At 49.8% G+C, this 25,812-nt stretch overlaps 2 protein-coding genes across 2 annotated transcripts in view; one reads left to right on the forward strand and one right to left on the reverse strand.

Annotated features, from left to right (window-relative positions):
- Positions 1–3,071: 3,071 nt before the first annotated feature.
- TIMM21 (translocase of inner mitochondrial membrane 21) lies at positions 3,072–9,610 on the reverse strand. The gene is made up of 6 exons (XM_069568824.1): positions 8,472–9,610; positions 6,582–6,644; positions 6,386–6,483; positions 3,788–3,861; positions 3,595–3,700; positions 3,072–3,492 (listed from the first exon to the last, which is right to left on the reverse strand). The coding sequence occupies exons 1-6, from the start codon at positions 8,770–8,772 to the stop codon at positions 3,400–3,402; spliced, it is 735 nt and encodes a 244-aa protein (XP_069424925.1). The 5' UTR covers positions 8,773–9,610; the 3' UTR covers positions 3,072–3,399.
- The window catches only part of FBXO15 (F-box protein 15), a 36,780-nt gene continuing 19,403 nt past the window's right edge, over positions 8,436–25,812 (forward strand). The window contains exons 1-6 of the mRNA XM_069568822.1: positions 8,436–9,863; positions 14,381–14,491; positions 16,311–16,415; positions 20,245–20,487; positions 20,951–21,160; positions 24,721–24,847. Coding sequence (XP_069424923.1) covers positions 9,736–9,863; positions 14,381–14,491; positions 16,311–16,415; positions 20,245–20,487; positions 20,951–21,160; positions 24,721–24,847 — 924 coding nt within the window. The 5' untranslated portion in view covers positions 8,436–9,735. The remainder of the gene's footprint in view (positions 9,864–14,380; positions 14,492–16,310; positions 16,416–20,244; positions 20,488–20,950; positions 21,161–24,720; positions 24,848–25,812) is intronic.

Below are 25,812 nucleotides of genomic sequence, written 5' to 3' on the forward strand. Positions count from 1 at the left end.
ATGCTCTCCTCCAGGGGATCTTCCCCACCCAGGGATTGAAGCCAGGTCTCATGCACTGCAGGTGGATTCTTTACTGTCTGAGCCATCAAAATAGTCACACCATTTTCACTGCAGTCAAAGAAATATTTTACCATGAAAAAATTTTTTCCAAAAGTGCACAAAACTCTAGGGTCAAATCAACAGACATGTATCAAAGCATTTACTGTGCTTCCACTATCTGTATAATCAAAATTTTTTCTTTGTATTTTGTTACATAGGACTTCCCTGATAACTTGGTAAAGAATCCACCTCAATGCAGGAGATCCCAGTTTGATTCCTGGGTTGGAAAGATCCTCTGGAGAAGGGATAGGCTACCCACTCCAGTATTTTTGGGCTTCCCTTGTGGCTCAGCTGGTAAAGAATCTGCCTGCACTGTGGAAGACCTGGGTTTTTTTGTTACATATGAAGACTTTTTACAAGCTGGTTGTTCTTCTGCTGCAAAACCATCTTTTGCTGATGTATGTGTGTGTGTGTGCGCTGATGTATGTGTGTGTGTGTGCGCGCGCGCACGTATTCTGAAGAGCAGTATTCATGTTTTCTTTTCCAAGCCTGCTCCTAGAGAAATTTCAACCCTCCAGAGGCATTAGATGCATACTTTTTGGTTGTGATTTTGTTTTACTGATCCATGAATGCTTTCAACTGTGACAATACTGCGTCCATAATTTTCAGTCTTCTATTTCTTAGAGCCGGCATGCTAAGACTTCAGCAGCTTTTAAAGTCAGCTTCTGAGAACTAAGTTGTCTGTGTTTTAGAAGTATGTCTAGATGCTTCTAAGGCTTGGATTTAATCAGTTCAGTTGCTCAGTCGTGTCCGACTCTTTGTGACCCAATGAATTGCAGCACGCCAGGCTTCCCTGTCCATCACCAACTCCCGGAGTTCACTCAGACTCACGTCCATCGAGTCAGTGATACCATCCAGCCATCTCATCATCTGTCGTCCCCTTCTCCTCCTGCCCCCAATCCCTCCCAGTATCAGAGTCTTTTCCAATGAGTCAACTCTTAGCATGAGGTGGCCAAAGTACTGGAGTTTCAGCTTCAGCATCATTCCTTCCAAAGAAATCCCAGGGCTGATCTCCTTCAGAATGGATCGGTTGGATCTCCTTGCAGTCCAAGGGACTCTCAAGAGTCTTCTCCAACACCACAGTTCAAAAGCATCAATTCTTCGGTGCTCAGCTTTCTTTACAGTCCAACTCTCACATCCATACATGACCACTGGAAAAACCATAGGAAGGATTGGGGGCAGAAGGGGACGACTGAGGATGAGATGGCTGGATGGCATCACTGACTCGATGGATGCAAGTCTGAGTGAACTCCGGGAGTTGGTGATGGACAGGGAGGCCTGGCGTGCTGCGATTCATGGGGTCGCAAAGAGTCGGACACGACTGAGCGACTGAACTGAACTGATTAGACAGACCTTTGTTGGCAAAGTAATGTCTCTGCTTTTTAATATGCTATCTAGGTTGGTCCTAACTTTTCTTCCAAGGAGTAAGCATCTTTTAACTTTTGAAAACCTACTATCTTCCAAGAATGCTAAGAACTGAAGGTACAAAAATGAAAATGATACCTTAAAAGGCATTGTAAGGTTGAATGCATAAATGAGAACATGTTTCTGGTTCCCAGTAATAGTACAGAATAGAAGAGCCCCACGTCCCCCATCTAGCCGGCTGGCCCCATGTGAATGTGAGGACTTGATGAGACCGCATCTGGCAGGAGGTACTTTTAGCGGTGCAGGTGTGTGGCCGGGGCTGCAGAAGACCGACATCTACCTCTTGGTGTGCTGTAAATGCATGGTCAATGACTTTAGGGCAAAAACGATGCCTTGTGACCCCAATTCTCATAGAAGACTTTTGAAAATGCCACTGAGGGGAGGACCAATCCTACCTAACCAAGTGGTAGCTTCCATGACTGCTTTGCCAAGAAAGGAATATGAGAGGCCTATTTAAGAAAATTCCAAGTACCTGAGAATGTCTGGTAGCAAAACACGGATAAAACATCTTAAAATGGTTAGTTCTCAAATATTTTCAAATGTTCATCTCGAGTCTGATTCCAAAATAGATGGAAAGAAGCTGCTTTGGGCATCTTTTTCTTCAGTCCAGTCACTCAGTCGTGTCTCTTTGCAACCCCATGGATTGTGGCATGCCAGGCTTCCCTGTCTATCAGCAACTCTCAGAGCTTGCTCAAACTCATGTCCATCGAGTCGGTGATGCCATCCAACCATCTCATCCTCTGTCATCCCCTTCTCCTCCCGCCTTCAATCTTTTCCAGCATCAGGTCTTTTCCAATAAGTCAGTTCTTCTCATCAGGTGGCTAAAATATTGGAGCTTCAGCTTCAGCATCAGTCCTTCCAATGATTATTCGGCACTGATTTCCTTTAGGATGGACTGGTTGGATTTCCTTGCAGTCCAAGGGACTATCAAGAGTCTTCTCCAACACCATAGTTCAAAAGCATCAATTCTTTGGTGCTCACTTTCTTTATGGTCCAACTCTCACATCCATACATGACTACTGGAAAAATCATAGCTTTCACTAGATGGACCTTTGTGGGTAAAGTAATGTCTCTGCCTTTTAATATGCTGTCTAAGTTTGTCATAGCTTCTTTCAAGGAGCAAGCATCTTTTAATTTCATGGTTGCAGCCACCATTTGCAGTGATTTTGGAGCCCATGAAAATAAAGTCTCTCACTGTTTCCATTGTTTCCCCATCTATTTGCCATGAAGTGATGGGATTGGATGCTATGATCTTAATTTTTTGAATGTTGAATTTTAAGCCAGCTTTTTCATTCTCTTTCACTTCCATCAACAGGCTCTTTAGTTTCTCTTTGCTTTCTGCCATAAGGGTGGTGTCATCTGCATATCTGAGGTTACTGATATTTCTCCCAGCAATCTTGATTCCAGGTTGTGCTTCATCCAGTCCAGGACTTCACATGATGTACTCTGCATATAAGTTAAATAAGCAAGGTGATAATATACAGCCTTGATGTACTCCTTTCTCAATTAGTTTCAATTTTATTTCACAGATTTTATACAACATAAAAAAGCATTGAATACTGAACTTTATTTACATGGTGTAAAACTTTTAATAACAAAAAATTTATCGTATAAGATGTTCAGTAGAGCAGAAACTCTGCCTGTGACCATTAATGCAAAGATTTAACATAAAGTATGCTCTATTTCATGATTTTTCACTCTACGAGAAAATCTCTAATTCAGTTTGTCTAAATGTAACAACTACCCAGTAGCCTTCACTTTTATGAGCTTCACCCCCTCCGGTTTTATTCAAAACAGAGGCTGGCCAAGGGCTGTGATGATCAGAGCCTGCGACACTCATCAGGAAACACAAGCTTGCTTGTTCTTCTGATTGTCTCAGGATCGATTATCTTCAATGACAATAGTTCTAGAATAAGGTTCAAGTTCTACAAATATATATCGAAATTCATATTCACCACTTTCTGGGTTCTGGAAGAAAACAAAAACATAAACGAAAGAGCATCAAGGCCTTGCTTTCCCCTCGGCACTTGCGTGAGTCTGGGTTTGGGACCCCTGCCCCACGCGGCTCACCTCCTTCACTTCAAGGTGCACGGTTCCCTGCTTCCCAGGCTCCGAGCCCTGGATGTAGAACTTCACTCGCATGTGTTTCAGCCCGTCTTTTGTGTATTCAATAAAGCTGTCAAGAAGGTGAAAGAGCACAGGCCTGACCTCCTCTCACTTAAGCCTCTCCCACCAGCCTCCCGGATCCCGGCTGATCCCATACCTAACGTGCTGCCTTCGGCCTCGCCGTGTTGCCTCCCCATAGCCTTTGACGGGCTCGCCAAAAACACTGATGACCTAGAGGACACAGACCAGGCCTGCTCTGTCAGGGTTATGGTTTTTTAAAGCTTCCTGGAAAAATATTTTTTGACAAACCAAGTGACCCCACAAACTGCAACACGCCAGGTTCCCCTGCCCTTCATTATCTCCCAGAGTTCACTCTAATTAATGTCCACTGAACATTTTTAGCAACATTTACCCAATGGTGTCTGATACTAAAACTTATGAGAGCAAAATGATACTTTAGTCACTAAAGGGAAAGGCAAGTCGCTCAGTCGTGTCCGACTCTTTGCGACCCCATGGACTGTAGCCTACCAGGCTCCTCCGCCCGTGGGATTCTCCAGGCAAGAATACTGGAGTGGGTTGCCATTTCCTTCTCCAAAACACACATATAAAAACAAATGACCCTATTTAAAGCACACCAGATCAAGGGGTAGGAAACCATTATTCCTAATGGGAAAACTCACAATGAAGCGGAAATGAAATTTTTACTGAACTGAAAATGCAAATACTTTGGAATATTTTCATAAAATACAAATTTGATATGAAAGTAAAACAAATATTGCTTCAACTCTAGAAATATTTAGTTTGTTTGTTGAGTGTCTTCATATCAAAATTTTCAGACATAAAGAAAAAGAAGTAATAGGTAAGATGAGACATATTAAAGAACTATGTATTTGAAACAAATGGGACAGTTCTTCAAATAACTCACTAAAATAGATTAAACATGTCAGTATCAGAACATTAGAGTTTTCTGTTTTTCAATCAGTCACAGTGCCTGGCAAAGAACAGGCCCCTAATAAATGCTGAGAAAATCAAGTTGTTAAAGTTTAATTATTCTTTGTAGAGCTCGTTCAGGCAGCAAGTTAAGTTATGAGCTTGAAAACATCCCACTCCGTGTTTATTCAGGGAAGTTCTGTTTTGTTCCAATGCTGAAAATCACTGAATGGCTAGTTTGTGAACAACGCAGCAACTCTTCATCTCTTCCAACATTTAACTACGCGACTGGTCATATTTATCATCATAGTGTGTAAAGCGTATCTTGTCAGGTAGAATTAGGTTTCCCAGTAACTACAGCGCTGCTGCTGCTAAGTCGCTTCAGTTGTGTCCAACTCTGTGCGACCCCATAGACGGCAGCCCACCAGGCTCTGCTGTCCCTGGGATTCTCCAGGCAAGAACACTGGAGTGGGTTGCCATTTCCTTCTCCAGTAACTACAGTGGGAACTTCCTTATTCCCTGCTGAGTTTCACTCAGAGTGGCATCTCCCCCACGGCTCTCAGATCGCCCAAGTTCAGTAAGAAAGAAAGATGTCAGAGACCGTTAGCTCCTGAGGCTTCCGTCCTGACGAGACTAGACACTGATGGAGCATGTGGAGGCGGTGCCCAGGGAAACCCAGGGCAGGGCATGGATGCTGACAGGACCTAGGCTGACAGCGTCTGTGGGTTCGAAACCTTCCCGCCCTCCCCAGGGACTGTCTCTTTGCTATTACTCCTTGGTCTACATGAGAAACAGCCATGCGATTTATGATGCTATATGCCATATTCTTTCAAAGTACAAGAATTAAGCTTTCAACGAATTAGATTTTTCAATGCTGAAGCTTTGCACTCAGGGAGTAAGAAATCTGGGCCTTCACAGGCTACACTGGCTTTCTCTCTGTGACTGGAAAGCCCTATGGAAAACTTCCTTCTCGATGGGATCCTTCAAAAAAAAAATCAATGTAGCTTTTCTGCGCCTGCCTACTCCTGGTTCAGGCAGGCTGTGCTTAAGACATAAGATCTGGAATCAGACAAACTTGGACTAGGTTCTGGCTCTCCCTCTTACAAGGCTTCCCTCGTGGCTCAGAAGGTAAAGAATCTGCCTACAAATGTGGGAGACCCGGGGCTTGATCCCTGAGTCGGGAAGATCCCCCGGAGGAGGGCATGGCAACCCCCTCTAGGATTCTTGCCTGGAGAATCCCATGGACAGAGGAGCCTGGCAGGGTACAGTCCATGGGGTCACAAGGAGTCAGACAGGGCTGAGAGACTAACACATTCACTTTCTCCCTCTTACTGGCTTGGTCATCTTAGCTTTGTTAATTTACTCTCTTTAAATGTCAGTGTTCTTCTGCATGCGGGATAGAGACCGCGCCCGGCATGAGTGGTTCTCGTGCGAATGAGCACTCAGACCTTGGGCAGTGTGTGTGGTGCACACTATGCTCTCAGTAAGCTCCAACAATTCCCACTATGATCATGAGGTCATGGATCAGGTTTTTAAAAAGACTGGACACTTAGTGCATGAGTTTAACATGCTGGTATAGTCTAAGCTTTTACAATTAGAATTGAAATGTCCCTGTATGGACCTCTGGGTGCTGCCCATAAATCAAAGCATTTCAAGTAGCGAACAAGGAGCTAATAACATAATCACAACCCAACCATTCCAATTTATTACATAAATTTCACCAGTCTCGGAACCACTATGTGACTTCTGCCCACCACTCCCCCGGTCACCCCAACGTTTTTTCCTCCCTATTATCGGAGTTGGAATAACAGCCTTAAAGACTAACCTCAGGATGCGATCTGCACTTTTCTAGGGCTTTCCCATATATCTTATTCGGACTAGATGAAGAAAAAAGTTCTCTGAAGATCGTGTAAAACAAGCCACCTGAAAATCACAGAAAAAGGAGATCTAGCAAAACAAGAATGAGACAAATGGAGAGAGAAAAAGACATTCAGGAGGTTTATACTTGCTGTGATTTCAACCTGTAATGGTGATTCCAATAAGCACCACCATTAAGTAGGTAAAATCTCTTCCAGCTTCTTTCACTGTAAAGAGAAAACACCCCTGGTTACACGTGTGCCGGACATGAGCTGGATGCTCTTGGCTTCAGGATTTCCAGCAGTTGAGATGTGGGTTTGGGACATGGGAGGGGTCGGCGCGTGTTCTGGAGCAGCTGCTGTCAAATCTGCGCGTTGGAATCACTTGAAAAGTTATTTGGAAAGAACCACAGCCAACTCTGGGAGCAGGGCTGAGGAGTTGGTACTTTAGGTACTTGATCTTAATGCCTCCTTACTGTCTAAGATTAGGAAATCCTTTGATCCACTTCCTCTGAACCCTCCCACATGAAGTGGCAGCTCACGCCTCCCAGTTGAAGGCTAGCTCTTTCTCCTGCTTGCAGACCTGGTGGAGACTTCCACCTTGCAAGACACGTGCTCTGGCCAGGGTTCAACGTAACTGGAAGGAAGGAGGAAATGGGCTACCCCAGCCCTGTAGCGGCCGGAGGCCCCACCAGCAGAGCCAGCTATATCCTAAGGGAGACGGGAAGGGGCGCGAAATACAGACTGGGACGAATGGGAGCTGACTGATCAGCACTCTCCGATCAAACACTGAAGTGTGACAAGCAGCCTGAGAGCTGGTGCACAGCTCGGCTCGTGCTGGCAAAGATGGAGTGAGCGTGGTCCACATTAAGTGAAGTAAAAATGACAGCACTGCCACAGCGAACTGTGGGTGTACTCAAGCGGGTGTCGGACACCAGGGCCGGCTGTCCCGAGGGGGGCCTGGAAAACACTGCCCACAGGTGCTCTGACAGCCCTGGGGATGGCCCAGCACTGAAGCCAGGTGGCAACAGTCGTGACAATGAACAGCTCGGTTTCTGGACCTGAACCGCTCTTCACTCCTGGCATTCATTTACCGAAGGAAGGCCAACTCCATCAGGAGGCACTTGCGCAAGCATAAGATTCCCCTGGTCCTTCACCAGAGCCCCTCAGCCATTAACTTGGTGACCCCATGCTGGAAAAGGGGATACTTCAAGGTACACCGGACAGAGTCTAAGCTGACATCAATAACCTAAGGAGTCTCTATGGTCTCTCTGTTGAGTACCTGTGGTGGCTATGCAATAAAGAGCCTGGCATGTAAGAGGGTCACAGCTGGGTGGACTTACCATACGGTCATTTCCCTGATTTTCAAAGTATAACTGGAACGGCTATACTCAGTCATCAGCAACAATAGTCCCTAAACTAGGTCCTTTGAGGTGCATTGCCCACCATACCATAATCAGAAAAGTCGAATGGAAGCCTCTAAAACTGCCTGCCACTGATCAAAATAATAAATAAAAAACAGCACTGCATCTAAGGGCCAAATGTCAGAGACAGCGCTATTCTTAGAAACTAAAGACAGGTGTGGTTGTCCTAAGAGGTACTGGCATGGCTATTAGGAAACTGAGATTAGAAATACATTCAATTTTTAGTTGTGCAAAACTGGGGAAATTAGCCTTATACATACTACTGAGCCTGTCTGAAAAAGTAAACGGTGAGATTCAAATGAGGTGAAGTAACACCTGGGAAATCTACTTGTCTGTTACAAAACATCAAACAACGGTTTTATAGGCTCTCTCCACACCAAACTAATAAAAGTTGAGAAAAATCTTACAGGCATAATTCAGCAAAGTTGTATCAAAATCAACCGTCAAATGTGAATTCTCAAATCTGGGAAGAAAATTGCAGGCCTATCTTCTCTGCTTTGAACTGCCTTCAACGGTTCTACCTTTTAATTTGCGTGAACCGTTTATTCTCGGTTCTGAACTTATATAAAGGGCGTCGGCAGCTCCCGTCACGTTTGCTGAGAGACTGATCGCTACACGGAATCCCCTTTACCTTTCTGTGACGTTGAGAGGACAGTTTCCCCGCCCTGACTCCTGTGCACAGACACTTGCTTGCTGCCGTCCTCCTTCGCGCTCTGGGGGCTCCGTCCTTGCGTCCAGATGGATCTCTGGTTGACTCCCCAAATATACCTAGGTCGCGCCGCCGTGTTCTGCTCTTGCAGCCCCCATCTCCACCTGGGCTCAGTCTGCGAGCAAGCTCTGTGAGGCACGGAGTGCGGCAGAAACCATGGCTTCCTGGGGCACCCATGCAGCCTCTCCGTGCACCGCACAGCTCTCAGGAGAGTGCAGATCATGCTCCTGGAAGGTCGCCCCGCTCAGGGAAGACGCCAGCTGTGAAGAGCAGACCTTCGCGACCCGCCACACACCCGGCCGGGCGCGGGCTCGAGCGCTCGCGTCCACACCGGTGACGCTGCACGGGCGTGTTCGGCAAAAACGTTAGCTCCAACTGCGTCAATCAAGACAGAACGTCTCCCGAAAGGAGCTGACGCCCAGTTTCCCTTCCCTTCGGCTCTCCTTTCACTGGACTGAAAGTACTTGGATTCCTTTCTCTGCTGACATTCACCTGATCCCCGGCAGGCCCCTCGCAAAGGGGCCTGGAAGACCGCTAGGAGCCCTGGGAGTGGTAGTTCGAGGGCGGCACTCCTCCCGGAACTGCCGCGGCGCGGGACGCTCAAGGACTACATCTCCCACAGTGCAAGGCAGCCGGGGCGCGCGCGGACGCCTCGGGGCCTCCTTCACGCCCCTGCGCGGACGCCGCGCGCCTCGGCGGGACAGGAAGGCGGGGCTTTGTTGGTGGCCGGCGGGATGGGAGCCCCTGGCGCTGCGTACTTCAGGAACTTGCAAAAATCAAGTTCGCGGTTACAAACCGCCTATCCCGGTGTCCCACTAGAAAGGGCCGTGCCAACTGGGGAATTCTCGGTCTGACTGTGGCCCTGCTGTTGCCTCTGGGCAGACAATGTAGCCTTTTCGTTTGGTGTTAAACAAGTCGGGCTGGAAGTAGCGAAGACTACCCCAGAGCCCGCAGGTGGGGAGGGCGAAGCACTCTCAGAGCCTGCGTGGGAGCACAGAGTCCCCGTTGCGCTCTCGCCGCCGCCAGGAGTCCTCGGCGTCGGCGTCAGGTCCCCTGGAGCCGGCTGATAGGCGGAGTTGCCCTCGGCCCCGCCCCCCCCCACAGCTCCTCTGCGCACGCGCCAGCGAGGGGGCGTGTCCCGGTGCGGTGCGACGGCCAGGAGGAGGAGCGTCGGCGCTGGGTATCCATGGCGATCGGACGCGGCCGGCTCTTGCAGCTGCAATGGCAGTGCCTCTTGGCGCGGCCCCCGCCTCTTGGCTGCTTTGGCTCAGCTTTCGGGAGCCCCGGGGCTGCCGCGGGGCGCGCAGGGTTCAGGTGACTCTCCGGGGGTGGGGTGGCGTTGGGGCGGGCGCCCGGGAGCCCCGACAGGAGTAGCCCCTGACTCCCCCGCCTCCCTTTCTCTTTCTTTTCGTTGATTCCGACCTGTTAGCGCGGGAAAGGTCTGGAAGGACGGAGAGAGGAAGTGTCTAAAACTTGGAAGCGTGGGGTAACCCCAAGTCACGGTACAAGTCGAGGAGCTTCCCTGGAATATTCTGTTTCCTCGGTTCACTCAGTTAGTGGGCCTTGGGGGTACGGGGGCGTGCGAGCCCCTAGACCTGGAGCAGCCCTCGCGGAGAGCCGCCGCGTGGACGCGCCCACCTACGCGGGCAGGTGGGAATCTCCGCGCTCCCGCGCCGCGTAGCCGGCAAGGCTCCCCTCCAAAGCATGTTCCCGAAGTTATTTCCTACCTAATTCTGGGGCCGGGTTTTTGTCTTTTTTATGACTTTAGAAAAGTCGATTCTACTTATCAAAACATAATCAATTTTCTCTCCTGCACCCAGTTCACGAATGGAGGACTCAGCCCCCTAACCAGGTAACGCTTTTAGGCAGGTTGGTCTGGGAGCTGCACCTCCGCCATCACGGCCAGGTTTGCGTTTCTCAGCAGACCCTGGGGGGATGCCTTCTGTTAATAGACAGACACCCCTCGGTGCTCGCTCCCCGATTCTCTTCTGTAGTCTTCTTGTCCAAGCGGAGGAGGGTGTGTGTATGTGTGGTGTTGTTCTGGTGACAGGGGTCTCGTCTTTGCTCCAGTTCTCTCGGGGTGCCCGGCAGCTGAACGGTGGTCCTCTTCTGCAGTCACAGAAGGAGATTGGAGGAGTGAGGTCGGGGAGGGGCAGGGCGCAGGAGGCGGCAACTGCTTTCCAAAAGGAACTTCAGCTTAACTCCAAGGACAGTGGCTCACTTCACAGAGTGAATGTCGGAGGAAGTATCCCTAGTGCTGTCTTCATGTCTTATTACATCCCTTTCTTTCATGCTGAGCTCCTAGCTCTGCACCGGTCTTCCCAGTTAGATTGCAAGGTGGAGGAATAGTGCGAAGGACCGTTTGGATTCTTGAAGACTCTCTTTTTGCTTGTAGATCTCGATTTATGGGTATAGAAAGTCTGCCATATTATGCCTTCTAATAAACCAGATGTCTGTGTTTAAGCATAGAAAAGGATTCTGTTACTAAGCAGTGACTAACACTACAGACTACTACTTACCAGCTCAACTACTTAAGGTATATTTTTTCCCCCTGAATCTCCAGGACTGTGTCCCGTGTCCATCCTGCCAGGATGCATTACCCCGTTTAGGCTAGTTTCAGAAGCAGGGCCCCCCTCCCTAGGTATTACAGTGATGGTTGGTTCTTGAGAATAGCTGTAAACGCTCTACATATCACAAGCCTCGTGACAAAATGGTGATGATGCCTGTAAAATTTCTATTATGTAGGAGAGAAAGACAGGAATTTAAAGTAGGAAGATTGAACTTTAAATCAATTTGCCACTGTTACCAAAATTAGTCTTTATATATAAGGTTCTGTTAGTGGGAGCAGGATGATTGTTACATGATGAATCTTCTATTACTTTGCAAGTTGAGTGAACTTCTTGTTGAAATGATGTAATTAGAATGCCTGTAATTATGCCTGGCATGGAAGTGTGCATGGCAGTCTGTGATTTGGTGGTACATAAATTCTTTTTGTTCAAGAAAAGTCAGATCTTAAGAATGGTTATAGTCTAAGTAGGTGGTTATTTTTAATGTCTTGAGGCAGAAAAAATTAGATTTTAACAAAGAATCACACAACATGTTTAATATGTTTAAATCTTTTTAACACAAAATATGAATTTGTATAAATATCTTAAACTGTAAGAATATCACAGAAAGCTGTCAAGTTGGCTTAGTTTCTGCTTGGTCTAATTTCTTTGATTTATCAGATATTAAGAATCAGGCCCAGAAAGTAGGTTTTTAAAACACTGAACTTAATTCAAAGCAATCAGGTAAAGTTTGTCACTTGAAAAAAAAAAATCAGTTTTAAACTAAATGTCATCTTACTAGTTATAAAGCTTAATACGCACTGCTTAACTTTGTAGCCATACAGAGCTTCATGACATGCATGGGGCTTCTGGTGGTGAACTGTGTAGCTCTGAAGAATGTGCAGTTAGTTTATTTTATGGAGAAATGCAGATATGCTCTCAATGGTGCCAAAGTCCAGAACGATAAGATATATGGTGACACAGGCGTCACTGTTAATTACCTCATTAGAGCCTCAGTCTTCTGCTCTGGCAGTGCAGGGCTAGGGAGATCTAGTTTAATCATGGAAAAACAAAATAGGAACAAATAGGCTGTACTTTTCAAACAGATATGAGCTAGTGGGCAGGGGATTCCCTCTGGACCTGGAACACTAATGTAACAATTTTGGGGAAAAATGTTAAAGAAGTTTTAAGCTTTCTGCAGGGTGTGCTCAGAGGACCTGGAGCCCAGAATGCTTGGGGGCCTTTGAGAACCAAGGCTCCAGCTGAAAGGATGTTTTTTGCTGTGATAGCTGTGCTCCCAGATCTTCCTGTGTGTGGGGTTCTCAGTTTTGAGATGAGAACAACAACCCTCCCTTACAACTCATTACATTTTCAGTACACGGGAAATATTGGAGAGTACACTGTGTTCTCCAGTCTTCCAAGTTCTGTTTAAAAACAAGCACCGCCAAAAACTCTATAATCGCCTAATCTTGTGAATCAGATGTACTACCAGTTAATACCTTGTTCTCTTTCCTTGCAGACTGCTTTTCTTTGTGTGTATGTGTTTGGTTTTTTCCTCTGAAGAGAGAAATACAAACATAAGATTTTGTAGTGTATGCTGGTAGAGTCTGCCTTTTCGATCGATGTGTTATTAATTTAGAAAATATTTATTGAATGCCTTCTTCATGCTGGGGGTGTTGTGGGGGATAGGCAGTGAGTAGACCTCATGAGGAAGCCCTGCCAGCACAGTCCTTCCACCCCAGTGACGGTGGGCGAGGGAAATGTGTGGTGTCTGGTGACGCGTGCTAAGGAAAAAAATGGGGGGAGCATCATGTGTGCGTGAAGTGCAGATTGGAGTTTAGAGGGCATGGCTGGAAGATCTCCATGAGATGGTGGCATCGCAACCCAGGAGACGCAGAGTGCAGTCTAGATCCTCCATCCCGGCTTCATGCAGCCGAAGGCACTCGGGTGCTCTTCATCTTCCCTGACTTCCTGGCCAAGTGCAGAGACACAGAGTGGGAGAGGGCAGGATGAGATGCTCGTTTGGAAAGCTCTGCAATGCCCTGTCCCCCTTTAGTCAGAGAATCCCACCTGGGCACTAATTTTTATACTTCTCTTGACATTTTTGTTTAAGCAAAGATTTCCATAGCCAACAAGCTTCAAGTCCACTGATCTTGTTTGTCTCCATGGCAGGCACCAGGTGATGCCAAGTCTGTGGGCAGCACCGTCCCCAAGCCTCCTGAGAGCAGGCTGTGCTCACGGTTAAGGGCCATCCTTTGATCTGTCCATGTGGACTGCATTCTTGCACTCCCAGAGAGACTATTGCCCTGTCTTCCAAGTTCTTGGGGGTCCCTTTCCTTTGCCCCCCAGTCATCGCGCATATCTGGTAGGAAAAATGGGATGGGCTGATTAAACCGGTGGTGAACAGAGTGTATCCTCAGAGCCATAGGGTTGGTGAGCCAAGCACGTGGATGCTGCATGCTCTAGGTTCTGCTTGATTCTGAAATGTGTGCTGGCTGGGAGGGTCAGTGATTGCCGTGTCTGTGTGTGGTGGGGGGTGGGGGTCAGGTGTGTGGAGGCAGGTAAGGAAGCAGGTTCCAGGTCGCCCCAGCAGAAGCAGCGTGTCCACTGGGAGGTGTGCGCTTGCTGACTGGCTGGGTGTCTCAGGTCCCTGGCCAGCTGCTGTTGAGAGCGGCTGGTCTTGAGGGGTGACTGTAGTGAACATTGATTTTAGCAGGTGGGTGTTTGGTGGTCCTGTGGCTGTGACTGCCGGAGCCAGAACTGGGACCGCTCGTTAGCCCTCCAAGATGGGCAAGCCTGAGGACGGTGCCAGATCCAGTTCAGGAATTTAAGTTTTTTTTTTTTTTAAACCCTACTGAGACATGCTGCAATTCATGGGATCGCAAAAAGTCGGACACGACTGAGCGACTGAACTGAACTGATGTTAACTCTACCGTTTTTCTTTTGTGTTATTTAAACTGGACAGTTGGCACATTTTATCTTCCCTTTCTGCTTCCATTCAGTACTCTTTTTTTTTTTTTTTAATGTATTCAAGGATAATTGCTTCACTGTTTCCACCAAGTTCTTTCTGTAGCACCTTTTGATGTGCTGATGGTTTATAAGAGGCAGCAGAGTCAGCCCAGCCTCCAGGTTTGCTCAGGACACTGAATGTCTGACTGCCACCCCCGCCTTCTGTAGACGAAGTTTCACAGCGAGTCGTCTTTGGAGTGCATGAATCCTTTCTGTTTCGCAGAGGGGAATGGACAGTTCACCTTTGTAATTAGTATTTTCCCCGTGTGCTTTCAGAACGAGGCCAGGCGCCATGTTGCCCTCAGGCCCCGCTGCCCTGAGTCGCCATGCCCGGCAGGACAAGGTCTGCAGAAGGCCCAGCGCAGGCTGCTCTGCGTCCCTGGACAGGTAAGGGACGAGGTGCTCTGCTGCAGCTCAGGGCTGCAGGGGCAGCGTTATTAGAGAAAGTTTAGTGCCGGATACACCAGGTTGCTATTTTGAGCTCTCTAAGAATAGACGTGTGTGGGGAGAATGTACAGCACGGAGAGCTGGCTGTGAGTCATCACAGCCTGTCACTGTGATCATCAGACTAGTTTCATGAAGCCGAACTTGTAAAAGTGACAAGTGCATTTAATTTTCCTTTTTGAAAAATGTTCTTCACAATTATTCACTTTCTACTTGATAAAGACCCTTGGAAAAGGAGAAAGAAGATTAAAGTATGTCCTTTGGAGAGCTCAGGAGGTCTCGGACTTACTTGGCTTTCAGGATTTGGGGAACCCTTTTCTGTCATGTCAGGTTCCGTTCTGTGACCCTCAACAACAAGATCTGTAGAAACTGATAAAAATACTTGCTATTTGAAATTGATGCTGAAATGCCTGTGGCTTAGTACCGTACTAACGTCTCTGGAGCAGCAGCTGTGCGCTCAATGTTGCGTGTAGTCCTGGAAAGTCGGCACCACCGGGGGCGTCTTGCAGGGCGGGGAGCGGGCTCACCTAGTCCACGTGCTGCAGAACACGGATTCGCACAGAAAACCTGAGTTCAAGTTTTGGACCTTTAATACCACGTCGTAACTTGCTCAGGTAACAGTGTCCATACTTGCACTATGTTTTTAAAAAGAAGAAAAGCCAAAAAAGAGAGATTTAACTGAGGACATGGATTTAAACTTTAAACCGTACACTCTGGGGATTTTGCTGTTGTTCAGTCACTCAGTCGTGTCTGATTCTTGCAATCCCATGAACTGCAGCTCGCCAGTCTCCATGTCCTTCACTATCTCCTGGAGTTTGCTCAAACTCATGTCCAGTGAGTTGGTGATGCCATCCAACCATCTCATCCTCTGCCATCCCCTTCTCCTCCTGCCTTCAATCTTTCCCAGCATCAGGGTATTTTCCAATGAGTAGGCTCTTTGCATTAGGCAGCCAAAGTATTGGAGCTTCAGCATCAGTCCTTCCAATTCAGGATTGATTTCCTTTAGGATTGACTGGTTTCATCTTGCCATCCAAGGCACTCTCAAGAGTTGTCTTCTCACTCTTCTCTGGGAATAGACTCTGTCATACAATAATCTGGTAGGAGATCTAGAACAAATATCGCTTTAGCTGATCTGTCCATGGATACCAGAGGGCCTTCTCTGAACCAAACACTCTGCTTGGGGAAGGAGGCATTTGGTAAGCCACTCACATGTGTTCTCATGAGGCTTCCAGTCCTGTGGAGGACCCAGATTGAAACAAGGAGTAGATTATAAATTGGGGTACATGCTGTCCAGAAAGCAAATGGACTCTTTAATCCAGATTAGTAGGGTGGGATGGTCAGGCAAGACTTCTCTTGAGGAGCTGACATTTAAGCTGAGAACTGAACACAGAGACGAAAGGGCCTGGAGAAGAGCCTCCAGAGAGGGGCAGCGCGGTGGGCGGGGGGCCTGCACCTGCTGCCGGAGCAGGGTGCTGGGGGTGGGGGCGAGGGAGGGAGCCCGCAGGCCCAGGGGAGGGGCTGGCCTTGTTCTCCCTGTGGGGCTTTATGCTCGTAGGTGCTCACCATTTGCTTTCTGACATTGCCTCGTTCACTTCTCTGCCCGTGTCCTTCCTTCCCAAGGAGGGCGGAGGGAGAGACGCCGGCAGAGCTGAGATGGGAGCCCCGGGACTCTTGCACAGAAAGGGCTGCTTGTGTTGGGAGGTGAACGGCCAGGTGTTTTCTGGAAGCTGCTCTGACTCCTCTCCTCCCCCCTGCCCCCCAGTTTGCCCTCAGAGGTCCTGCTGAAGATCCTGTCCTACCTGGATGCGGCGGCCCTGCTGTGCGCCGGGTGCGTGAGCAGGCGCTTCTATCACCTGGCCAACGACAAGTAAGGAGACTGCACGTTGCTGTCGGGTCCAGTGGCGTTTTGATGGAAGTTGTGAAAACTAGAGAGAGCTTCTGAGCCATTTTTGAGAATGTAGAAGAATTTCGAGAGTGGTTTCAGATGTATGTCTCCCGGGTGAAGTTTTCAGTGGTTTGTCCTTCCGCGTTTTAGGAAAGGGATAGTCTTTACATGAACTGGAAAAGGTCACGCTTGTTCTCGATGAAGCTGTTGGAGAAAGTGGCCTCAGGTCTGTTTTCCGGGAGGACTCGCTGTCCCCCAGGGGTGGGCAGGCTTCCTCCGCAGCCCGCGGCGCTGGCGTGGGACCTGCCCTGACCTGCCCCGCTGGGCCTTGTGGAGCAGACCCCGCAGGAAGACAAGGGAGAGGCTCCCCGAAACCCGGCTGCTGTGGGACATGCTTGGTGCAGGGGCGTGAGGGGACGGCGGGGAGGACAGAGCATGCCCAGGGAGCCTCTGCCCCAGAGAGGAGGCCCGCAGAGCCCCTGGGCTGGTGGGGGGTCCGTGGGAAGAGGGGTGAAACCCCTTCTTCTGTGCTGTCGCTATGATCTCTGTCGGCGGCTCAGAACGTTGTCTCGAGGGTGAGACGTGGGCTCCCCCCAGCTTCTGGCGAGCATTGTGGGGTCTTAGCTGTGACACCCCTCTGTTTTCAACATCAGAAGGGTCAGACGGGTGTTGGTCCCACGCAGAAGCCCCTTGTCAGCCAGGGCAGACAGCATGATGGAGGGGAATGCGGATTTCAGGAGTGGTTTACTCGGTGAGGGGTCGGAGAGGGACGGGTCAGGGCTGTGGTATGTAGACACAGCTGCACAGCTCTCCTCAGTGCGGGGTCTGCAACAGCTGCATCAGAGCCAGCGGGGAAGGTGAAAAAAGTATCGGACCCCTGGTATACATTTCTGCAGATTTAAATTCTGTGTTTTAGAATCTGTGTTAAAAATCTCTCCAGCCACGTTCTCATAATAAGAAGGGGACATGTGCCATTCTCTGGTTGGTCAGGGTGGTTTTCTTATCCGTTAACTTTAAAAAGATATTTCCTGTATGAGAAAATACGTGTCTGTGTCAGTATATATGCATAGTGTCAGCTCCTGAGATAGTTCGAGAATGAATGGAAAGCAAGTTTTGTGTGTCTCTCCCTTAGTGACCCTCAGAGATGAAGACATTCACTGAAGCAAAGAGCAGTGAGGCGTTTTTCAAGGAGGGGGTTGACTAAATGACCAGAACTGTAGCTTCTTGGGAGTTCTTACTTAATTCAAAGACAGAACTGGGACTATTCAGATAAACTGCTAAGCCGTAAGTTTCTTAGGCTTTGTCCCCTCAGTCCAAGGCCCACGGGGTGCAGGCCCTGGGCTCTCAGCAGACTGGGAGCCTCAGCTGTGGTTAGATTCTTTGCACTTCTGTTGTCGGTTATCTGTCCGTCCCACTTTCTTGGAAGTGGTTGTGCTGTAAAAATCTGAGCTTCTTCTGAAGTTACCCTTGTGTGTGTTCTCTTTTATGGAGGAGAGTCTTAGTGGGATAAGTTGAATTGTATTCTTAAGAGTTACAGTCTTGATTTCACAGCCAGACTTCATAAAACAACTTCGTGTTAACAACTGAACAGGTAAACCATGAATGTTCCTGAGAAGTTGGTACTTTCTGAGCCTTGTTTGAAGAGAGGACAGGAGCCGTCCCGTGGCGAGTTACACTGTTGACTTATGGGGAGATGCGTCACGAGGGTGGGGTTCTCCCCCTCCTGCATGGGGCAGCCCTCGGCGTGAGCCCTTGGCTCTGCGGTGGTGGTGGTGGGTCACAGGGAAGCCTGGATCGGGCTGAACCTGGCTTTCTCCAGTCCTCTGGGAAACACTGTTTATCAGAACATTAAATTGGCCTCATTTTCTGACCAACCTGATGGAATTCTTCCTGTGTATGGCTCATAGTCAGATAGCTCTTGCCCTTCAGTCTGCTCTAGCTTTTTAACCAGGTTGGGCATTTTGTGATCAAGAAATGAGTGTTTTTGGGTTTAGGGACTGTCTAAAAGCCTCTTAAGCTTGACCTTTGTGTTTTATAGATAATGAAGTGGAACAATATAGGTAATATTGAATATTTTAATTGTGTAGGATGTTTTTTATTCTCTTGAGGCTCTACCCATGGTGAATTAAGTGAGATAATGTGTGTGAAAGTGTAGGGTGGTACCTGTGGCCAGCCAAGGGTGTGACGTCACTGCCCTGCCCCTCACGCCCCTCTCTGGGCCGTGTTCTGTAGTTTGTGAGCGCTGGAGCTTATGGAAAATAGAGCGAGCCGCAGTTCCTGTGGTGCGGAGGTGGGAAGTTTGGGGTTCAGTGGAGATCTTGCTGAAGTAGAAAAACACTGAAGTGGAATGACTGAGTAAATCAGAAGAAAGCATGGACAGGCATTTATGCAAAGGGAGTTTTCAGAAGCAAGCATCTTCTCAAGGGATTTTGGTGAAAGAGCTCAGATTACCTGAATGTCTCAACTGATTATTATTTTGCATCTGTTAGTCCATGTACAAAAGCCTGTAAAATTTTGAGCTGAAACATGAATAAGCCTTGGAGTGAAATGATTTTGTGAGGGGAGAAATGACTAGAAAAACTCATACTAGAAAGCGATGTTGGTAGTGGGCAGGGGTCTGACTCCTGGCTCGTTTGCTGGGAAGACCTGCACGGAGAGTCTTGGAGGATCCCTCCAACTGTGTTGTCTGAAAAGGCTGACCCCTCCAGACCTTCCCCTCCAGAAGTCTTGCCTCCCAGGCCTCCTGCAGATCATCCTTTTTTGCATTCAATAGAAACGCGGAGACAGGAATTAGTCAATAATTAATTATGTAAATTTTGCCCTTCATGCTAGGAAACCCTGTGTTAACTCCTGCCTTAGTTTCCCTCCGGAATGCCTTTCCTAGAGGGGAGCCCCCAGCTCAGCCCCTTTCGCTGCTCCACTCCTGTGACCCCCTGCCCTTTGCCTCCTCTGGGTCAGAGTGGCATTGGAATTCCAGCGCCCCAGCTGGTGGGCGCTCTGGGTGTGGATATGATTGTTGGAGCCCATGTGTCCGTGCTGCTGAGAGTCAGGGACAGGCAGGGGTTGAGGCTGTGAGGATTCAGTGGCGGTTCTGTCAGCAGACCTGGGCCGGGCACCTTGCAGCTGGGCCTCAGTCACGTGGTCCATGCAGGGGGGACAGTCTTAGCTGCCACCTCCTGGGTTTGCTGGAAGGGCGAAGTGAGTGCGTGCCTGTGAAGTGCTGAAGCGTGCTCAGGGCTAGTGCTCCGAAATGTTAGCTGTTGTTAGGTGTTACTAACCGTCTTCAGTTTTTCCTTGTTGTGCGAGCAGTCCATGTTCATTGTTAAAAAATTAGAATACATGTCAGTCACCACCAGCATTTCTCTGTGTGTGTGTGTACATGTGTATGTATGCGTAAAACTGCATTCTGGTCTTTTCAAAGAGAAGCATGTGTGTAAGCTAGGAGGTCGCATTGTGTACCCTTCTTGCTTTCTCCTGTGTTAGACCTTTTCAATTATTGGCGTGAGAAGGCGGCTCTTACTTGGGATGACACCAGGATAACATGAGATCGCTCATGTCCCTCGGCCCTGGGAAGCGTGCATTTCCCGCTAGTGTGTGTCTCTAGGGCTGGTGAGTCTAAAACACTGACCTTCGTGTTGACACTTGAACAGCTGTGAACCGTTCAGCTTGACTTGGTCATGGAAATAACTGGACAACAGTTACTTGACTAGCTGTTAAATCACGTGACCGTTGCTGCGTGTTCCTCTGACGCTCGTGGCAGGTGCGTGGCAGTGTCTCTTCGTTAACACGTTTGTTTCCTCTCCTCCCCCAGTTTTATTTGGATCAGACTCTACTCAGCTGCCTTTTCACCTAAAAGATCTCATTGGAGAGTTGACCCGGCAGAGAAGATGGACTTGTCCGTCAACTTACTGTCAGCGGGGGATAAAGAAGCTGGATATTGGAAGAAAGAGTATCTTACAAAACAGATAGCGTCTGTAAAGGCGGCTCTAGCGCAGGTTCTCAAACCTCTGCACCCCAACACAGGCCTCCTGGTGAAGACCAAGGAGGCCCTTAGGTAGGCCTCGCGTTAGCAAAGAAGGATGGCCTGAGCCCCGAGTACTGTGTATACAGGTTCTACGTGTGGTTTACATGGGGAGGGACTGTTGGATGTTTTCTGGTTTTGTGTATCTATAAAATATGGTATTTTCCCACCCCATATATATGGTCCAGAGGTTTTATGAGGCCTGGTAGTCGGCTCTAATGAAGCGGGAGATTCAAGGCCCTGCTGAGCGGCAGAGCCTTGGCCGTCTTCATCTGTGTGTTGCTGGTTCCTGGCACAGAGCAGCAGTTCCGCGGGTGTTTGTGAGGCGAGGGGACAGGTCCCAGGAGAGAGCTGCCATGGCCTGGAAACGCGGGTCAGGCGTGTGCTAGGAGCTTGGGCTTTTAGGGTTCCAGGTGCTTTAGAGACGACAGGTGGCAGCCTGCGTTTTTACTTCTTGCCACGAGGCAGACCTTCTTGCTCGCTCTTCCATCTTCAGAGTGTCTGGCCTCGGCTGGGTGATCATCCTGAGAGGAGCCGATGGGCGAGAATACACCATGGAGCACGCCGACCTCTCCGTCAACGACTCCTCGGTCACTGTTGCGTGGTACGGCAAGGACTGGCCGCCTCTGGCCACGCTGTCCACCTTGGACCTGTGTGGGGTGACGCCGGTGTTCATGGGCAAGTCCAGAGCCCCCAGCAGGACCAGGTGCGTGTCGCTGTGTGAGGCTGTGTCATGTGGACAATGACACTTAGCCTGCCTTTCGTCATTCAAAAATATCAGTGGTGTATTTTGACTTGATTGCATGTCCAAGCCTTCTCTTTCATTCTGGATTGCTGTCGAATAGGAAAAGAAGGGGCTTATCGCGTCGATAAGCTCGTTGTTGTTTAGTTGCTCAGTCGAGTCCGACTCTGCATCCCATGGACTGTAGGTTCGCCAGGCTCCTCTGTCTGTGGGGTGTTCTGGGCAAGAATCCTGGAGTGGGTTGCCTTTTCTTTCTCCAGGGGATCTTCCCACCCAGGGACTGAACCTGCCTCTTTTACGTTGGCAGGAAGGTTCTTTTCCCCTGAGCCATCAGGGAAGCCCTATCTATGGCTTAGGGAATGGTTTTTTTGTGGCAATTTCCTGGAGGATAGGTGGCTGGCTGAGTTTTTTAGCTTTAAAACCATTTTAACACAGAGACATATAAAGCGATTATATTTTCCTTCTTGAGTAAATGATACAGTGATCACAGTTTACGCGTTAGATCGTACAGTCACTATTTTATGTGCTTTTCTGTTGGACTCGGCTAGTCGTGCCATCTTGTGCAGACGGCTTGCAGACCACGCCTCCACATTCTCATCTGTGAAATGGGGTGAGGATGGTTGTGATGTAGTGTTTAGTGTGCATGGCTGCTGTGAAACCACAGGTTTTCACCGTCCAGTGCGCACATCGGGTCTTGCTGCTGCACATACGTCGGGTCTTATGTGTCTTATTGCTGGTGCTTATTGAGTCCTTATTATTATTCCGTAGTGAGGTGGCTGTGCCCTGGGTTCACACTCATCCTTCGGCTTTTGGTTTTCCTAAGAACTCGGTCGTGCTGACTTTTCTAAGCTGGATTTTGTCACGTGTGGCCTCCCGAGCTCCTGGCTGTGCGTGTGTGGAAGTGCAGAGGTGGCGGCTGCCTTGTCTGGCGCCGCTTCCTCTCCCGCCCCCAGCCCCTCTGACCTCGCAGTGCACTGTTCTCACCGCCCTTCGAGCTGTAGCCCCACCACGGGCTCTCCCAGCCCCTGCCGAGGAAGGTGTTGAGGTCTCACTGCAGCGTCTGCCTTCTGCTCAGTAGAACTGCCTTCTTTCCCGGTGCCCCTGACTACAGAGACGACTGCAGTCTGCAGGCGAGCCGCTTGTCTGTGCCGGCCTCTGGCGCTGGCTGGCTGAGGGCTCTTCCCATGATCACTGGTCCGGCTGTCATGCTGTGAATGGGGGTGTCGTATTCCTAGTGCTAGCGGGTCCAGGCTTTATTGTATTCCGAAAATATGCTTACCACTGTGAAGGAAAACATTGGCATCGCTTCCCCTGGCTATATTAACCGAAGATATTTTGGGAACAGCTACTTTTTCGGAATGGTATCTTTATCTGCGTGACTCTTGAAATTCTACCTGATACCATGGTGGACCCCAGATTTCCTTTCTCCAGTGTTTAGGTTTTATGCACCATGAAATTGTTTTCAGAGAGTGAGTCTGCAGCTTCTGTGCCAGCGTGACTGAACAGTACCTTACTGGCACATCATGAGATTATGTTTATAGGGATGAGGACAGAACAGTTTGCATCAAAGTAAAACGCTCATGAATGTTCATAAATGGATGGTGTTGAATTGTAAACTCACTCAAAGATACCATGTTCCTGAAATTGTCATCCAAGCCAGGAATACCCGATACTGCACAGTGACAGAAAGCTAGAACTCACTGTGAAAATTCATTTAATGTAATTTATTTCCATTAAAACTCACTGAACTTCAGCCAGCATTTATTTGATCAGCGGTGGTGAACAAACTCCGAAAGTGCTTCTCAGGAATCTGTGTTGATCGACACTTTTATTCCAGGTTTGTGAGCAGATGCGTCTATGGTGCAGATATACAAACCCTCGTATGCATCTGCGTGACGGCAAAGGAGAGACACGGTGATTTTTTATTTTGTGTCCTCCATGAGGACTTTGTTTTTAACCAGTGAAAGCCTTCCTTAGTGTTGTGCTGGCTGTGTCACCGGGGATGCTCTGCCTCCCGGATTCCGGAGAAATGTCGGGTCACCGGCAGCCTTAGTTCCTGCGTCAGGGTGAATTGTAAGGCCAAGGCCAATGGGGACTGGCATGGCCTCTGTGGTGTTCATCAAACCGGTCTGGAGCTGTGGTCTGAGGGCTGGGGCGTCAGGCTCCTTTTGGGGTGTTTTCCCAGCCCCGCCCACTTGCATCCACGTTGGCGATGTCATCGCAGTGGCTGCTGCCCCGGAGCTCCTCGCGGTGCCTAGTGCTCCAGGGAGGAGCTCTCCTGTTGTCCCCCGCCCGCCCTCCCTCCAAGGCGGGGGCTGTCTCCCCAGACACAGGTGAAGTCACGCTGAGACGGTGTGCAGGGTTGGAGCTAAGCGTTCAGCTCTGGTTCTCCTAACTCTACATTCGGTCCCCAGCCTGGTGTTCAGCTGCCCCCAGGGTATTCGCCCTTGGGGTGTATTTTTAGATCGCTGCCTCACACCCACGCTCACCTAACCTGTGTGGTTCTTAGTGCAAGAAGCCGGGTGAGGGGCTCAGGTGGTCAGGTAGCCATGGATGGGTCTGGTTTCCATGCTTACAGCCCCTCTGCTTTCAAAGAGTGCACAGTGGAACACCCTGATTTTTACATGCTTCTGCCTAACGAACATCTGAACACCTGTCACCAGCTGGCGTGTGCCTTAGGTGCTGGAGGGCCCCCCACTCCTTAGAGAGTTCCCTCTGATGGCAGCTGAGCTGTGTCAACCAGCCGCTGAGCGCTCCTCTCCCTCCCGGTTTCCCGGATTGCCTCCGGGAAGGACAGACACCTCCGTCCGCTGCGGTGGAGCGGATAGCGTGGTTTCCTTCTGTTGATCTGCGTGTCAGAGCTGTGTTCTGCACGTGGGAGTTACTTACTCTCAGACTCTCAATCCTAACAGAGTTCACGCTGCATCTCGTTCATGAAAACCCTTGTGATTTTGGTTTAAATCTGTTTTCTGACATTAACAATTTCCACTATTTCTGAGTTGTTCTTGATAATAACTTGAAGAGGTGACTCTGCTTTCAGGTAGCCCAGTGGACTGCTCCTTTTTTGCCATTTAAGGGAGAAGGAAATGGCAACCCACTCCAGTGTTCTTGCGTGGAGAATCCCAGGGACAGGGGAGCCTGGTGGGCTCCCGTCTATGGGGTTGCACAGAGTCGGACACGACTGAAGCGACTTAGCAGCAGCAGCAGCAAGGGATTTCATGTGCGTTACTGAGGGCCGCACTTTGAGGCTCTGCTCCTGGTGGCGATGGTGTCCAGGCTCGTGAGGACGGTCCTTCCCCTCGCCCCGGGTGATGCTGCTGCTCACTGCAGCGAGGGCAGGGGCTGGGGAGAATGCTGGGCTTACCTGGTTTGCCTTTTATTTATGCAGGTTGTCTCTCCCTAGGAGCTTCCTGTGCATGGTTAGAGGTTCCTAGAAGTCTTTCTAGATGCACTGAAGAGCGTCGGCAGCACGGGCCAGCCAACGCTCATGTTCCTCTCTGCTTTCTTTGGCATGACGTTCAAAGACCCCGATGGCATTCTCTGATCACCAAGTACCAGCTGAGCCAGCTGACCGAGTCCAGCGCAGTGGGCGGCGACAGGCTGATACGGGTCTTCTGCCTGCCCCCCGGCCTGGTGGTGGGGCTCTGGAAGGTGAGCCCAGCACACACCCGCCCTGCAGCCCCCCGTCCATACCCCCGTCGCTGCCCTCGCGTGTGGGGCGGAGGGTGCGGTCCCTGCTGCCCCCTCACGACTCCACATTCCCACCCGGGGCCCCGCTGCTGCCCGCACCCATGGCACGAGCCCTTCCTGCCCGCGCGCTGGGGTCCCGTCACCCTGTGATTTCCCAGGACGCCCTTTCCCCTCAAGCTAGTCCACACTCCCGCCTGCCGCTCCTTCGCGCCCTTCCTCTGCGGAAGCTTCTTCCTGCCCATTTCACCCCGGGTGCTCACCGGTGTCTCTGCTCATGGCGGGGCAGCGGCCCCCCAGGCGTTTCCTCTCCCTGGGGTGGTTTCCAGTCTACCAGCTCCTTCTCATCCCCTGGGCGGTAGTGGCAGCGAGGGGCGACAGTGTCCTGCTCCCCACGGGGCCAGGCCGGCTCGCCCCTGTGGCTGCAGCCTGTGAACAAGCTGATTGTGGAACAGTTCACATGTGTTCACGATGGCGAGGCAGCGTCCAGGCCCCACGCCAGACTCCAGACCGCTTCTTGCCTCGTCCTGCCGTGGCCTCTGCTCTTCCTCCCACCCTCCCTCCGCACACGGCGACTGTGGACCAGGCCACACGTGGCTTGTTCCGGGCTCGTGAGTTGTCCACCTGGGCTGGCCGCACAGACGCCAGGACTCTGGCTGACCCCATGGTGGAGGTCTCACCGGCGTCCTCTTCATCTCTGAAAAGCCTTCGAAACAACCTGGAATTAACTGTATATTCTCACAGTCGGCATATGTCACAGGGCACTCTGATGTTTCATGAGTGCTGGGGTGTCAATGCTTCTGGTTCCACGCGCTGTGTGTCTCGGGTGCCTTGTGGTCCTGCCGTCACTGTGACGTCTTAAGTCTTATCAGGCAGTGACAGTGAGTTAGCGCCGCGGGGTCTTAGATGGTAAGAAACCACATCTCTCT

This window comes from Ovis canadensis, chromosome 23 (assembly GCF_042477335.2).
Source record: "Ovis canadensis isolate MfBH-ARS-UI-01 breed Bighorn chromosome 23, ARS-UI_OviCan_v2, whole genome shotgun sequence".
NCBI classification, from domain to species: Eukaryota; Metazoa; Chordata; class Mammalia; order Artiodactyla; family Bovidae; genus Ovis; species Ovis canadensis.